The sequence below is a fragment of the Dryas octopetala genome, chromosome 7 (genome assembly GCF_963921425.1).
Source record: "Dryas octopetala chromosome 7, drDryOcto1.1, whole genome shotgun sequence".
In the NCBI taxonomy this organism is placed as follows: domain Eukaryota; kingdom Viridiplantae; phylum Streptophyta; class Magnoliopsida; order Rosales; family Rosaceae; genus Dryas; species Dryas octopetala.
In genome coordinates, this window is record NC_141372.1 from 12,423,310 (window position 1) to 12,438,657 (window position 15,348).

Genomic DNA, 15,348 nt, shown 5'->3' on the forward strand with positions numbered 1-15,348 from the left:
CTTCATTCTACGCATTAAACACTTATTTAGTTTGTACCAATAATTTATTCACTTCTTTCATATTGTACAGGGTTGAATGAATTGGAGGTGCCTTACCATGTGATTGCACCATTCGTCGGACACACGAGTTGCCATGTGCACATGAGATTTTGTCGTATAGACGACGTAACCGGCCTATTCCACTTGACTCCCTTCATCCTTATTGGAGAAAGTTGGATTACAATAGGGAACCGGAGGTCACAAAACTCTCAGATCCTCCAGTTAATGCCACAGTAGATAGACTAATAAAATGGATGGAAGAGCAAGATGCAGACACCCAGAAGCACATAAGTTTGAAGTTAGAAGAGCTTATGAATCCAAGTTCCACTACTCTGAGGGAACCACAAGTGAAGACCAAGACTAGGGGCCGCCCAAGTAAAGCTGAAACCTCTACTAGGCGTTTGCCATCCGCATTTGAGTACGTACTTTCCGGTTGTGACAGTCATTCACCCTCACCGTCCATTGGCAATGTTGGCTGTACCTCGCCAAAAAAGAAACTAAAAAAACGGGCCAACAAAGTGAAGACGAGTTCGCCCATTCCATTTGCTCAGCCACATCGGTATATAGACCAGTTTCAACCCATCATGAGACCGTACATTTCTGGTGTAACCGACGTCTTACCAGATGGTAATTGTGGATATAGAGTTGTAGCTGCAGCTATGGGATTTGGAGTGGATGCTTGGCGGAAGGTACGCACAGACTTATCCAGGACACTGCTACATACACCGGCTTTGTTTGAGTCAGTTTTCCATGTGCGCGAGCGAGTTATGGAGTTTCAGAGGGTACTTGACTATTTTGATGACACCCCTGCACCCAGAGATCATTGGATGACTATGCCCGAGATGGGATATATTATCGCCACATGTTATGGTGTAACCGTGATCCATTTATGTAGATCGTTATGCCTTACGTGTCTCCCACTATATGCACACTCAGAAGCACATCAGGACGTTGAGCTCCGTGAGATTTGCATTGGTTTTGTCAACGGTGATCATTTTGTACAGGTACGGTTATAAATTGTGTAATTGTAAATTTATAGTAGAAAAATTGTCATTGCTAAGTTATTCACTTAATTAATATGTGTAGGTACACTTGTCCCCGGGCCATCCTATGCCACCTATTTCAGATGATTGGCATAAACATGCCGACGCGTATGCCGCACGTGGTTGGTACATTGGATATCAAAATTGCCTTGAGGAGTTCAAGCGAATTAATGGTGACGTGCCTACGCCGGAAATTGTGTCTCTTGATAATGATTGAATTTCAACTTAATTAAATCTAGTGAATTTTTTTTAACCTTTATGGCGTACGTACCATGTATGTGGGATGATATTAACCTTTATTAGATCTTGAATCATGCATAATATTATCATAATATGTGGTGCTCCAATAATTGTTCGGATTGTTTTTATGCAATTTCAAAGTCACTAAATTAAGATGCTCCAATTTTAGCCAAAATAAAAAACAGAAGGTCCTAATTACAAATAACCCTCATAATTAGTCATTAACTTTTGGCCCTTGTGTTCATCAAAAAAACATCTGAACATGAAAGCGGGTGATCACTGCCGAGTGCGGCGCTGGTAGGTCATGGTGCTGCTCAAGTGTGTGCCCTCCAAGATATGTTGTAGACTGTCAATCGCCCTGTAAAGGTGAGAGGGACGCCTTGTGGCCTCATCCTCGCCCAATGCCACAATAGGGCGAGTGATATGCAACATACGGTCAACACAGTCCTGTAAGTAACAAAATCATATATAAGCAACAATTTATATACCATGTCAAAATATAAGCCAATTTGAGCCTAAATAAACAATTTTCACCACCAATTTCAAAATTTAAGCCTTTGGATCCATACCCTGCCAAATCCTGGTGCCACGGTCCTGTGGGGGTCAAATGCAGTCCTCAGTGCTGGATTTTGGATGTACGGATGAGATACATAATGGAACCACTGGAGGTAGCCGTCAACGGTGTCAGATGGAGCCTTCACTGGTACACTGCGACTATCTTCAGACAATAAGTGGTCCGGCCACCTCTCCCACGTACTATCAAAGTACTCGTAAAAGGGATTGTACGATTGTGCATAAGCACCTCGTCCACCACGCTGAGGAGCACGTGGTGCAGGGGGGATAGTTTGTACCCGTCCAAATTGCCTTAAGACTCTCTCCGGATAATATGGCTCCACAATGTCGAAACACTTGATCAATCCTGTGTAAAATGCAACATCTAGTAATGGATGTTGTTGTCTACTGGATTTGTAGGGTTCCCATATAACCTGAAGAAAGAAAAAAAACCAAAATAAGTTAGTATCAAATAATTCATCCAAGAGCAACAAATGCAAAATTAAGTCTAATTTTTCATTATCACTATAAATATATACCTCATCCGCCTTCAAATCGTCAAGTCGTTGTCTCATTTTCTCCACATCTTCACAAGTTGTCCCGGTATCCCTCCTCGGAGTCCATCGGAGCGCACGGGGGCTACTCTCTAAGTAGTTAATGTCATAGCCCGGACTAACAATATGGTGCATATGCTCATACACCCATGCCTCCAACAAGGTCATATATCCACACATTTGCTTAACCTTAGACCTAGAAGCAACACCTAACTGCCGATATAGGAAAGATAAGGCCCCTGCACCCCATGCATAATGGCTAGTGGTGTCGAGATTAGTAAGTAATCGTAGATACTGGACTTGTACCCTTGTGCCAGTCTTATCGGCAAAAAGGGTACATCCCAATAAGAACAATAAATAGGCTCTAGCAGCACACCTCACTAGCTCATCATCATCTGTATCACACACATGGCCAAACCTTGACCGTAACCACTCGAGATGCACATACCCACCAGAATAGTCATCCAACTCCGATGTGGCATCTGCCTCACTCACCCCTAAGTATGTTCTCAATAACAAATTTGATGCAATATGATCATGAGGGGGTGTAGAAAGTGATAAACCCACAACCGGAATTCCCAAAATGTTTGACACATCATCTAGTGTGATGGTCATCTCACCGAATGGCATATGGAAAGTATTAGTCTCAGGCTGCCACCTCTCAACAAAGGCTGAGACCACTACCTTATCAACAGTACGGTACGAGCATGACACCAGTGGTCCGAGCCCAGATCTCATCACATACCCCTTCACATTGTTATTATCATTTCTACTCCACAAGTCCCATGTGCGCAGCTTTGTTGTTTTGGATATGCATCTTAGGGGCTCACGTTCCTATTTTCAAAAACAAGCCACAAGTCAATTACAATATTGCAAACTATATAGTTATAAAATTTTAAATTATATAAGTCATTATGTATAATCTCTAATACCTCATTTTTCCAAATGGAGGCAGCAATGTGACTGTTGAAGCTCCTAAGCAATGACATATCAGTGGGACCTCCAGGGAAAGGCCCATCTGAATCATTGTTGTCATCTTCCATTACATTCTCTTCCGGCTGGACATCATCCCCCCTCTCTTCGTAAATAGTTTTGCCCGTCCTCCTACGCCTCTCTGAAGCTGTAGGACGTGTTCGATCTTCATTTGCATCACCGCCTCTAGAAGATCTACCTCTAGAAGTTTCGCCTCGAGCAGATTTACCTCTAGATGCTCCTCTCCTATTCATACCTATATTCAAAAATTGAAATCATGTTCAGAATACAGAGAATATAAGTTATCATGAAATATAGAATAAGAGAAAAGTGTATGTAAAAATATTTTATATTCATGTCATTCGGCAGATGTCTACCGAAAATTTCAGATCTATTCGGTAGATGTCCACCGAAATATTAAGATCCATTCGACAGACACCCACCGAACATATATCAATGTTTCGACAGATGCCCGTCGAATGGAACCAGCACAGTTAAATCAATATATTCATTCGACAGAGACCCACCGAATGACATTTGATATTTCGGAGGATATCTACCGAATAAATATAAATAATTCGGAACTGAACTACCGAATGAATTTGTAACACATTTCCAGCAAATTCTGTTCGGAAGTATACTGTCGAATATTTTGAAATAATTCGACAGTATACTTCCGAACAAGTTAAGAAATTTCGGTACACCAGTACCGAATGAAATTCGAAATCAGACTGAATTTTGCAGACACCCACTTTCAAAATCTCATTCTAATTTCTCTAAAATATCACATATCTGTGTAATTGGAAGGCCAAATATATATATTAATGCATTATACAACCCTAATGTAGGAATGTAGGAGGGAGAGAGTGACAGAGAGTGAGTAAGGGAGAGTAAGCAACCACCTGAAATTGCAGAGGAGGCCTCGGCGGTGGAGGGGAGGACCGGCGACGGCGGGGAGGACCGGCGACGGCGGGGAGGAACGGCGACGGCGGGGAGGACCGGCGACAGCGGGGAGGACCGGCGACTGGTGGCGTGTAGGCGGGGGTGGGGTCTGCGGGTAGGCCAGGGGGTGGGGTCTGCGGGTGGTTAACTGGTGGGGTGTTTGTTTGGGTGGAGTAGGTGGGTTTAGATAGTAAAAAGGGGTATTTTGTGTCATTTTGTGAAATAAGGGGTATTTCTGTCATTTTAGGGTGGTTAACTCAGTAGAAATTAAAAAAATTATACAAGGGGGTGGTGAACTCAGCAAGGGTGGTCAACTCAGCACAAAATGGTGGTGTGCATAGCTCCCCCCTTACTATTATTTGTAGGTATTCATGAAGATTCTTCATATGTAAAGAATCATTATCAAAGGGAATAAAATGTCCAACCCAACCACCATGTGGCCTTGTCTGTCACAATGGATGGGATGGCATTGTTGAATGTCGATTGTCCAACCAACCATATTATAATTGGGTCAAGTAGGCCCAAGTGGTACGACTCCATCAACCCAGCCCAATCGCGGCCCATTACAACCACCTCCTGAACTAAAAAGACACTGAGTGGAAGTGGACTATTGCTGAGTCCTGTCTCATTCTCCCATCCCAGTTTCGTGTGGGACAAACAATCTTCAGGGGGACCCGCACGTTGCCACGTTGCTTGGCCTCCACTCTCTACCCGTGTGGTGTCATGGTGTGTAACTTCAACCAGACCTCCTCTCTCTCTCTCTCTCTCTCTCTCTCTCTCCTCCCTGTCTGTTGCTGTGTCCTTCCCTCACGGGAAGGGCTGTGTTTGTTTGAATGTAATTTTAGTACTCTGTTATTCTCTCTCTCTCTCTCTCTCTCTCTCTCTAACAGTGTATAGCACAGCAAAAACTTACTTGGTTTCTCTCTGTTCAAGAAAACAGAGTGGTATTGGGTGTGAGCTTTGTTCCCAGTTCAATACCATTGGCTCTTCGTAATTGTAGGACCATCCCAGATCCTAAAATCTCTCTCTTTAACTCTCTAGAATCTCTTTTTTTTTTTTTTTTTTTTTTCTCTCCCTCTCTCTCTTCAGTCTCTAGAATCTCTTTGTTGCTTGTGTGTCACAACCCAATTTGAATTCCGAAAAGGGTAAAAATTTGCATTTCAAAGTAACAATCTGGTGCAATATTTGGTTAGTTTTCTTTGGCTTTGATTGTAAATTACCAACTTTTTCTATTTGTGGACTTAACCGCATTGGGGGCCGCAAATTTCGGTACCCACACAGCCAGCCTGTTGTTCCCATTGACTAGAATACATGGTATCACATTTGGGAAGTTTTGATTCCGTTCTGCATTGGCTGATTCCAAATTCACATTGTCCAGGTTTGGTTATTCTCGTTCCCACAGAAACAGAAAGTATTGGAATTTTGAAAAGGTTTCCTGTTTGGGTTGGTTTGATTGACTTGTGTTTTTAATTGAGATCTGTTTCTCGTGATTTGTGGAATTCGGTATTGGCGTATTCTTTATTTGAACTAATAGTGTGGGGAAATTCCCCTCATTGGGTTGTAATTGGTGGAGTTACCTTCAATTGGGGATCTGGGTTCCTTATAATTCTTCCAGACAGGCTTTTGGGATCTTTAAGTTTGGGTTGTACTTTATTTTTCTTGGTAGGTGTTTGTTTAAAACCTTTGATTCTGAGATCTGGGTTCTCTCTAGCGTTTCATATTCAAGAAATTTGTTGAATGGAGAATATTGACTGGAGCCGTCTGAAATTGTTTATTGGAGAAATAAGTTATTGATTGATCCTGAAAATGCTGAGGGAATGCTGGTCATTTTGAAAGTTTAATGCTGCAAAAATGACAGCCTGAAAAGTGGCATTTTGTGTTGGGAATTAGAGGAATTTTGATAGGGGACTGTGAAGTAGAATTATGGGCTGCATTTGCTCAAAAGGAATTTTAGCCAATCACTATGTTTCTGAGAATCATCGTAGAGACAAAGAATTAAAATCTAACAAGTCGTCAAAACGGTTAGAAGCTGCTGTTGGGGCTGATAGTGGTGGAACTGATGCAACTGCACGGTTGATAACCAATCCTCGCACTGAAGAGAATGCTGGGTCAACTCCTATTTCATCAGATGATGGGGAGAAGAAGATGGTGGTTAGTGAGAAACCCACAAAACCCTCCATGGCTGGAGCAAGTGGGGGAAAATTACCATCCGGGCTAAATAGGATAACTAGTGTAGCAAATGGAGAAAGAGGAGCACAAGTTCTTGCTGGGTGGCCTTCTTGGCTGACTACAGTGGCAGGAGAAGCAATCAGTGGGTGGGTGCCTCGCAAAGCAGACTCATTTGAGAAATTGGACAAGGTCTGTTGATTTGCTTACATCTAACATATGTGGTAGTACATCATGATTTTTGTTGTCTTTTTTAGTAATATTGGTATTACGAAAACTATATTTTACTTTTCATGTGTGAATATTACATATAATTTGTGTGTCTCTAAGATACATTTCATATACTTTTTAGAGTAAACTAAAACTTTTGGGTTTATTTGGGATATCTGCTTTAAGTTTGTACCAAACTCAAAGGTGCTGATTTTCTTGATCAAAATGTGCATTTAGATTTTTAAAAAAAAATAATAATGTGCATTTAGTATTTTCACGCTAAACACGTTTTAGAAAACACTGAAAAAGTCTGATTGATTTGCTTTAATAAAATGCATGTCTGTTTGTGCTTATTGAAGACCATTCCTGTATAGCAGAAATGTTTTTAAGGGATCTATGTGCATGTACATGGTGAGAATAAAATACACATACATAGTGTCGCTTTAAAGGAGGATTGATGTATTCATACTTGAAAAGATAAAATAATTAACATTAGGTACTTCTTCTGAATGAGGTAGTCAGTTGCTGCTACTAATGCACTCTACTTATGCTCACTTTTGTATTGATACATATTCAATTGGAAATTCATTTGCTGCTTGATATCAATTTCATTTGTTAACCATCAGGGCCCAAAATTGACTCTCTAAGCAAATGTTTTGACATTTTATTATCTTCTCCTGAGTTAGTGTCCACACTTGGGACCTTTTTCGTTTAGTCCTTTTTTGTTTATAATGTTGACTTCTGTTTATAATGCAGATTGGACAAGGAACTTACAGTAGTGTGTACAGAGCCCGTGATCTTGAGTCAAACAAAATAGTTGCATTGAAGAAGGTGCGCTTTGCCAATATGGACCCAGAAAGTGTGCGCTTTATGGCGAGAGAAATTCTAATTTTGCGCAGGCTTGATCACCCCAATATCATGAAGCTTGAAGGTCTGATTACATCAAGGGTTTCTGGCAGCTTATACCTTGTATTTGAATACATGGAGCATGATCTTGCAGGGATTGCAGCAAGACCCGGGATCAAGTTCACTGAAGCACAGGTACTTGTTTTCCCCCTTGCAATTTTATGTGTTGAGATCATAAAAACTCGTACTAAGAGTAAAATTTGTGTCTTACATGTGGACATCAATTTATGGAAAATTCCCTTGAACTCACAAACTGTACTATGACTTTTACATGATAAGCGCGGTTGAGTATCACCACAATAACTGTATATAGGTTAAGAACATTCTTAGTTACTCAAAATATATCAAGAATTGTGGTGAGAGTACTTCAAAATACTAATTACAAATTGGATTGTTCAATTCACCACCTGTACTGCTGTAGCATCAACTGCTCTAGTTTTTTTAGTAGGTTTTAAATTCAATTATAATTGAAAAAAGGGATAGTCATTAAAAAAGCTGGAGAAAAGGGTATTAGCATTATGAGTCTATGACATTATGGTTTTCTGACTCTGAATTTTACAGAACTCTATGATATATGCTGTGACCAATACTGGCCAGAATCATTAGGTCTAGCTTGCATAACTTTGGGTTCATCAGGTTGTTAGTCTGCTCTATGTTTGGTTGTTAACTTTCGGTGCAACTGTGAACTAGTCTCCAAACATGTTATTTTACATCAACTTTTTCTGTTTGGTGCCCCTACTTTGTTAAAGCCAACTCTAATTTTCCATGAAATGAATTTATCTAGAAAGAACGAAAAAAAAGACGTATAGAAAGACTGACCTGAAGGAAAATAAATTTTTTAGCTTTAGCAATATTATCTCATTTGAAGACAACCCTTGAATAGTGTGTTATTTTCTGTATGATCCATTTGTATCCAATGACAGGTGTGCTAATTTTCAAGATCTTATTTCTATTACAGTAGCAGAACGTTTGACTAATCTTTTCTTGTGTAACATGTATGTTGTTTGCGCACTGGCCTGCAGATTAAATGTTACATGCAACAGCTTCTTCGTGGACTTGAACATTGCCACAGTCATGGAATTTTGCACCGTGACATCAAGGGGTCAAATCTTTTGATTGACAATTATGGAAACCTAAAGATTGCTGACTTTGGTCTAGCAACCTTTTTTCGACCCTGTCAAAAGCAGCCTCTGACTAGTCGTGTAGTAACCTTGTGGTACCGACCACCTGAACTTTTACTTGGCTCTACAGACTATGGGGTTGCTGTGGATTTGTGGAGTTCTGGTTGCATTCTTGCAGAATTGTTTGCTGGGAAGCCTATCATGCCTGGAAGAACAGAGGTGCTTTAACCAGTCTTTTAATTATATATGAATATATGTTCACTTGCTTTACATTATTATATGTGCAAAAACTCTAGAAGTTTGTAATTCACTTAAATCCCCAAAAGCAACCTTCTTTAGTATCTTGGAATATTTGAAATGAGCTAATACTTGTTTATTCAGTAGCTCCAGGTGTTAAAATTCATAAACCAGGCAGTCTAGATGAGCTACCATTTTGGTCTTTTAGTCTACTCTTTTCCTGTCCTTAAGACGGGAACCAATTGACTGTTAATGTTGATCCAAATTTTCCTTCTTTATTTTATATATTCTTTTATTAAAAATGTGTAGAGCTTCTTCTACGTACAGTTCAGTATCATCATTTAGTTTTTGGGACATGAAAATGTTTATGTTGATAATTATTTACATAATTATTTACACATGCACATATACAAATACATATGATACCACAATAATCTACCGTTTTGGGTCTTTAAGTTCCTTCAGAAGTTATCCAATGGAAGCATGAATACAGTTTTAACCTACCATTCAAGAGGTTACCTGAACACTAATATGCCATTCTAATGAATGTCATATGATGGATGAAAATATGTTAAAAGTTTCTAATAAGAATATCTGAATGGATACAACATTGGCCTGTTATTTTGTGTGGTTAATCCTTTGTGCTCTAAAATGATACGGGAATCTACCAACTGCACCGATGGAACTATTCAGATTTGATTGGGTTCTTATTTGTTGTTTATAGGTGGAGCAACTACATAAGATATTCAAATTTTGTGGGTCACCGTCTGAAGAATACTGGAAGAGGTCAAAATTGCCACATGCGACCATTTTTAAACCAACGCATCCATACAAGCGCTGTGTTGCGGAGACATTCAAGGACTTCCCTCCATCAGCATTGGCCCTGTTGGAGGTCCTTCTAGCAGTAGAACCTGAAGGTCGTGGAACAGCTTCTTCTGCACTTCAGAGTGAGGTAATCATGGGTTTTTATTGCTATTTGAAACTGTGTTGTCTATTTCCATTGGATTTTTTAGTCTTGTCAAATTGAAACAATTTGGGTTAAGAAAATGAGAAAAACAATATTTATATGTGAAATCTGGTTTTCTTTGGTGTATATGTGCATTCTAACACATCAGTACTTGCAACTGCTAGAATTAGACGTACTCTTGGAAATTTTATTTTGTAGCTAAAATATCAGTCCTAATGATTAGTTAATCCAAAATCTGATGTTCTAGCTTTTTCCCATTATAAGTAAGTTTTGCTTATTTATTCTGAATTTGCTAGAAAATGTTGAATCTGACCATATGTTGCATGGGTATGGCAAAAAGTTAATTATGAAAAGGTGTTTGGTGCAGTAGGCATCTTGGGCTTCCATCTAGAAGTACAGTTAATGCAAGTTTTAACTGGATGTTTGCTAATAGCCATCCTACATTTCCATTGTTCTTTTAGTATCCTAATGGAAGTTGGGATCTATAAGTTACTTCCTATAATTCCACTATTAGTTCTGAAGTGAGATCTCTGTGTTTTTTCTTTCCAGTTCTTCACATCTATGCCTCTTCCCAGTGATCCATCAAGTTTGCCTAAGTACCCACCGAGCAAGGAGTTTGATGCCAAGCTCCGAGACGAGGAAGTTAGAAGGTGAGCTATTTCCCAATTCTATAACTATTTTCAGGCCCTTTCTTTTGTAAGATCTGAATAGACATCTTTTTATCTATGGTGGATTTGATCTTCTTTTATTCTTTTTTATCATTTTGGTAAAAAGGTAATTGCTTCTTATCTTAGTTTGGGTTTATGACCATTTTTCTGGTAATCATACCGAAATGCTTTGTTATCTATAGCTCTGATGCCTTGGTGCATTAAGCTCGCTTCAAAGGAGGGTGAAAGATTGCTGTTCTTGTCTCACATGGGAAACTGGGAGAGACAGCTGTCCTTTTTTTTTTTTTCTTTCCTGTAGAAAGGAAATCCTAGTTTCATCATTAAAGAGAATATGTATGTGTGTATATAGTCTGTCTCTAGAATGGTTAACCACACTGCGGACATCGGTGCTGAACGATCAGCAATGGGTGTGAGTTGATCGGCCGTGTAAAATTTTGTGTTGGTTTTCAGGCGCAGATCGAATGGCACCCAGTAAACCCTGTCGGAATGGGATGAAAAAATGGGAAAAGAGCTATTGATCAAAGCATAGGAGCTTCTAGTAGTTGAAATACTCTCTTGCCGGTTGATCTGCATGATTATCCACAATGCGGTTAACTGCTCTAGAAAATATATATATTGGTCCTGGCTTGAGTCATTGCTTATTGATTTCTTGTTTTATTATTATTATTTGGTTCATTGACTTAGTTTGTTTACACACTTTATATTCTTTTGTTAATCTGAAAACCAGGCGAAGAGCTGGTGGTAAAGGACATGGACACGAATCAGTTAGAGTGAGTTCAAAAGAATCAAAGGTTGTGCCAGCAAAAGATGCTAATGTTGAGCAGGTATCGTTGCCTTGAAATTTTTATTTATATTCATCATGTTTTGAAACACAAAACTCAAATCATTGCGAAAAATTGCTTATTTAGGTTCTATGATTTCTTTGTTTTATGTCCTAATCTAGAAACGACAAGAGCAGCAACATAACCCAAAAAGCATCAGTGAGAAGTACAAGCCTGAAGAGGATAGTGGCTCTGGCTTTCCTATGGAGCCTCCCAAAGGAGCAGTGAATGGCTTCTCCCATTCTGGCCAGTCAATGCATCCAAGTGCATTTGGGTCTGCACGGAACATGGATATGCAATCTGGGCAGTCTGGGAATGGTGCAGAGTTGAGAAGGCAGAAATCTTATATGTATCGTGGAGCTGCCCAATCATCCAGATTTTCCAATTCAGCTTCAGTGCGAGGTGGTTCACGATTTGGTGGTGTCGTAGAAACTAGTACAAATCCACACTGGCCAGAGGAGCGCGTTAATGCCGGATATAATCATTTGAATGGTGGGGAGTCCTCTGCAAAAAGTGATTGGTCTGGCCCATTTCTGGATAGGCCAAAGTCTTCCTATAGGAAGGATGAACAACCATTTGGAAAGGAATCTGCAACGGTAAAGGAGTTTACTGTTCATCTATCTATGGCTTCTTTTATTTTAAAATTTGCCCCTTCTGATATCTGAAGCAAATACTGGTGCCACCCATGGAACTCTTGGACTGTTTGCTTATGAAGCCAAAGTTTACAACATCGATTTTCTTTTCCCTTGTTTTCGTATTGGCTTGAATTGGATCTTTTGTACTTTACGGAGTGGTTTACCTTTTTTGTAGAATTTAAATGTTCAACATGAATATGACGAATTCACTTTGCTTGTTACATCAGGGTTATGCTGCCAAGAAGAACCGGATCCACTACTCTGGACCATTGATGCCCCCTGGAGGAAACCTTGAGGAGATGCTTAAACAACATGAGAAACAAATACAACATGCTGTCCGCAAAGCTCGTCTGGACAAGACATCCAAGCCCATGAAAGCCAACAGTGAAAATGGACAAACCGAATCCCTTCTTCACCATGTGAGAAATGGCAAGTGATGACAGAAGGGTAATTTCTACTACCTAAATTTTGAAAGCAAGCGCTCGTCCGGAATGGTATAATTCTGATATTAAAGAAATATTATATCCCGTTTCGGGCATAACAAATTTCACCACTGAAAGGTAGATTGGATTGCAATATATGGAGCTTCTGTGGGTTTGATCACATCGGATATATATTCACTTTTGAAGGTATGCTATAAAGTGCTAATCATCACATGCTAGAGATGATTGAGAAAGATTGTTAATCTTGAACTTTATGTGAATCAAATCCTTAGGCATTGACTTATGATCTACTCTGGATTGACATACCAGCAAATTGTTTCATTTCCAGATGGGGAGGCCTCTTTGATGGTGTTCAGATGCAGGAGACAAGCTGTGTGCAGCTGAAACCTGATTTGCTCAATCAGCTTTACCTCGTTCTCTCTGTAAAGGCTAAGCTATATCACTGAGTCGATGAAGATTTGGTCATTACAAGTGCAACCAAATGTTCAAATCACTGCAGAAGCAGTTTCTTACTCCAAATCCATCAACAAAATTCTCTGTTTTTTTTTTCTTCTCCCAATCTCTTTATGTTTCTTTGGCATGAAAATACACAAGTGCAAATAATTAAGAATGTTAGGTTATGATGATTGTCTTCAGCTTGTTTTCTTGGGCCTGCAGATGTAATGTGATGAATCCATTCAAATTACAACACGTGTACAATCAAGGGTGAAAGTTTAGGGTTTAGGATTTAGATATTATTGATTGTACATAGAATAACTTCTCGTACATTAAGCAATTATTAATTAGTAACAAACAAAACAACTTGCCTGTTCTTAGATGTGCCATTGGAGTCTGTGAGTTGGTTCGAAGGAGGGCCTGAAATTGCGTTTTCTATGAAAAGGAACCATGATGTAGAACAAGTTGGCATGTTCTTGGAGCACAATTCTTATTTTTGGATTGCTGTTAGCCTGTTAGACTTGCAGTGGCAATCAACCTAGTTCAAAGTCCTTAAAATACTTAAAGAGTGAGGCTATGCAGACCATCCTAATATATTTTTTCTAACTTTTTTTTATTTTATTTTACCCTTTATTGCAAAAACATGATAAAATCACTCAGATTCATTCGGTGGTCATCTACCGAAACATCCACCAATGTTCGGCAAATAAATGTCGAATAAATACAAATATTTTGAGAGATAACTGTCGAATGCCTTTTTCATTTCCATTCGGTAGTTATCCACCGAATAATCCACCAATGTTCAGTAGATAACTGTCGAATAATCATAAATATTTCGGTAGATAACTGTCGAATGACTCAATGAACAAAATTAAAATTTTTTGTTTTAAGGGTAAAGTTAGAATTTTGAAATAGGGTGGTCAACTCAATAATTTAGGATAGTTGGAATAGCACTCGCCATACTTAAATCAACATAAAAAGTTGTTGGATAAACATAATTCAAAGTAAAAAACAAAATAACAGAAATAAATTTATTTTGAGTTTCAACATTTAAAGGTTTTCTGAAATCCTAAAATTATTATAAGCAAATATCTTTTATATATACTTTTTATTTTTATTTGTTTATGTTTGACTTTCATATATACTTCAAATAGATTAAAATTTGAATAAACTATTTGAATTGTTAAGAAAAAAAAAAGGGAATCATATAAACTCTTTGAGGTTAGTCCAAGTGGTGAGGAAATGTAGGGTCATCATTAGAAGAAATTATTGTGTGTGATTGTAACACCACGTGACATGTTGTTGTTTGTCAATAATTAATTTCTAAAATTTTAAACTCAAAAAAATTAGGAAAATGTTGTTTGCCCCAACTATTTTCTCAGCTTATGTGTCATTAAATTATTTGACAGACTTCATCTTTTTCTTTCTTAGGTTCTTATTATTTTTTACAGTTTAATGTATGAAGGGAAACAAAAATTGGAAAAAAAAAAAACGTCGTGGCAAATAGAATCTTGAAAATTATATGCTTTATAATTGTACGAGTGTTATAATTTGAATGGATTAGTAATACCACGTCTACATGTCACGTGATGTTATGGTTACACACAAGAAATTCTCCATAGTAAGATAGGTTAATAGTTCGATTATCTCTGATACATAAAAAAATATATGTATTTTTTAATAATATTAATAGTCAAAATCTTTAATATTGTGCTAAATAAAGATGTAAAATGAGTGACTAACATCGAAGCTCAAATTTAGACTCTACCACATTTGCGAACATCACTTTTACAAACAGTGACAATTATTGTCACTGTAATTGCCATTGTGCAACATTAGCTATTTGAACTGTATAAAAATAACACTAATATATATATATATATATTTTATGTCTTTTATTACATATATATGTCAAAAACAAATAAAATCAACATAAAACAAAAAAATCAAGCTTATGAAGTCACATACACTCGTGTTTTTGCATAAAAATGACTGTTATTAATTGCTACTGTTAGACAGTGGCAATTCGGCCAATTTAAAAAAAAAAAATGGGCCGAGAGCTCAGCACAAAAACACAGAAGAAATTAAAATGTGGGCTTATTTGTCAAAAACTGGATCTATTTGTCATTGCACCTTTTTAAGTGGGTTTATTTATCATTAAGAGCTGTAAAATAGACTTTAAAGTAATTTACTGTTTTTTTATTAAGATTTTAAAATATTTTTTTGCAGTTATTGAATAAATTAAAAAAGTTTGGATTAGCCCTTTTCTTTATTAATGATTTCCTATGAATTTTAAATTTCCTTGTTCACCAAACAAGGACATTAGAATATATAGTTCTTTATATCTGGAAGTTTGTCTAGCAAGATACCAAACTTAATTAATTTCTTCCTCCAAAC

The 15,348-nt window shown here is 38.0% G+C and overlaps 2 protein-coding genes across 2 annotated transcripts; both read left to right on the plus strand.

Annotated features, from left to right (window-relative positions):
• The first annotated feature begins 86 nt into the window (after nt 1–86).
• LOC147279783 (uncharacterized) lies at nt 87–1,299 on the plus strand. Its single transcript, XM_086252072.1, has 2 exons — nt 87–1,043; nt 1,126–1,299. Exons 1-2 carry the CDS (start codon nt 294–296, stop codon nt 1,297–1,299), a joined length of 924 nt encoding a protein of 307 aa, XP_086108198.1. The 5' UTR covers nt 87–293.
• Nucleotides 1,300–5,141: 3,842 nt separating this feature from the next.
• LOC147279784 (putative serine/threonine-protein kinase At1g09600) lies at nt 5,142–13,305 on the plus strand. The gene is made up of 9 exons (XM_086249773.1): nt 5,142–6,700; nt 7,475–7,759; nt 8,647–8,964; nt 9,707–9,934; nt 10,499–10,599; nt 11,345–11,441; nt 11,561–12,034; nt 12,301–12,702; nt 12,845–13,305. The coding sequence occupies exons 1-8, from the start codon at nt 6,266–6,268 to the stop codon at nt 12,508–12,510; spliced, it is 2,148 nt and encodes a 715-aa protein (XP_086105899.1). The 5' UTR covers nt 5,142–6,265; the 3' UTR covers nt 12,511–12,702; nt 12,845–13,305.
• The last annotated feature ends 2,043 nt before the right edge of the window (nt 13,306–15,348 follow it).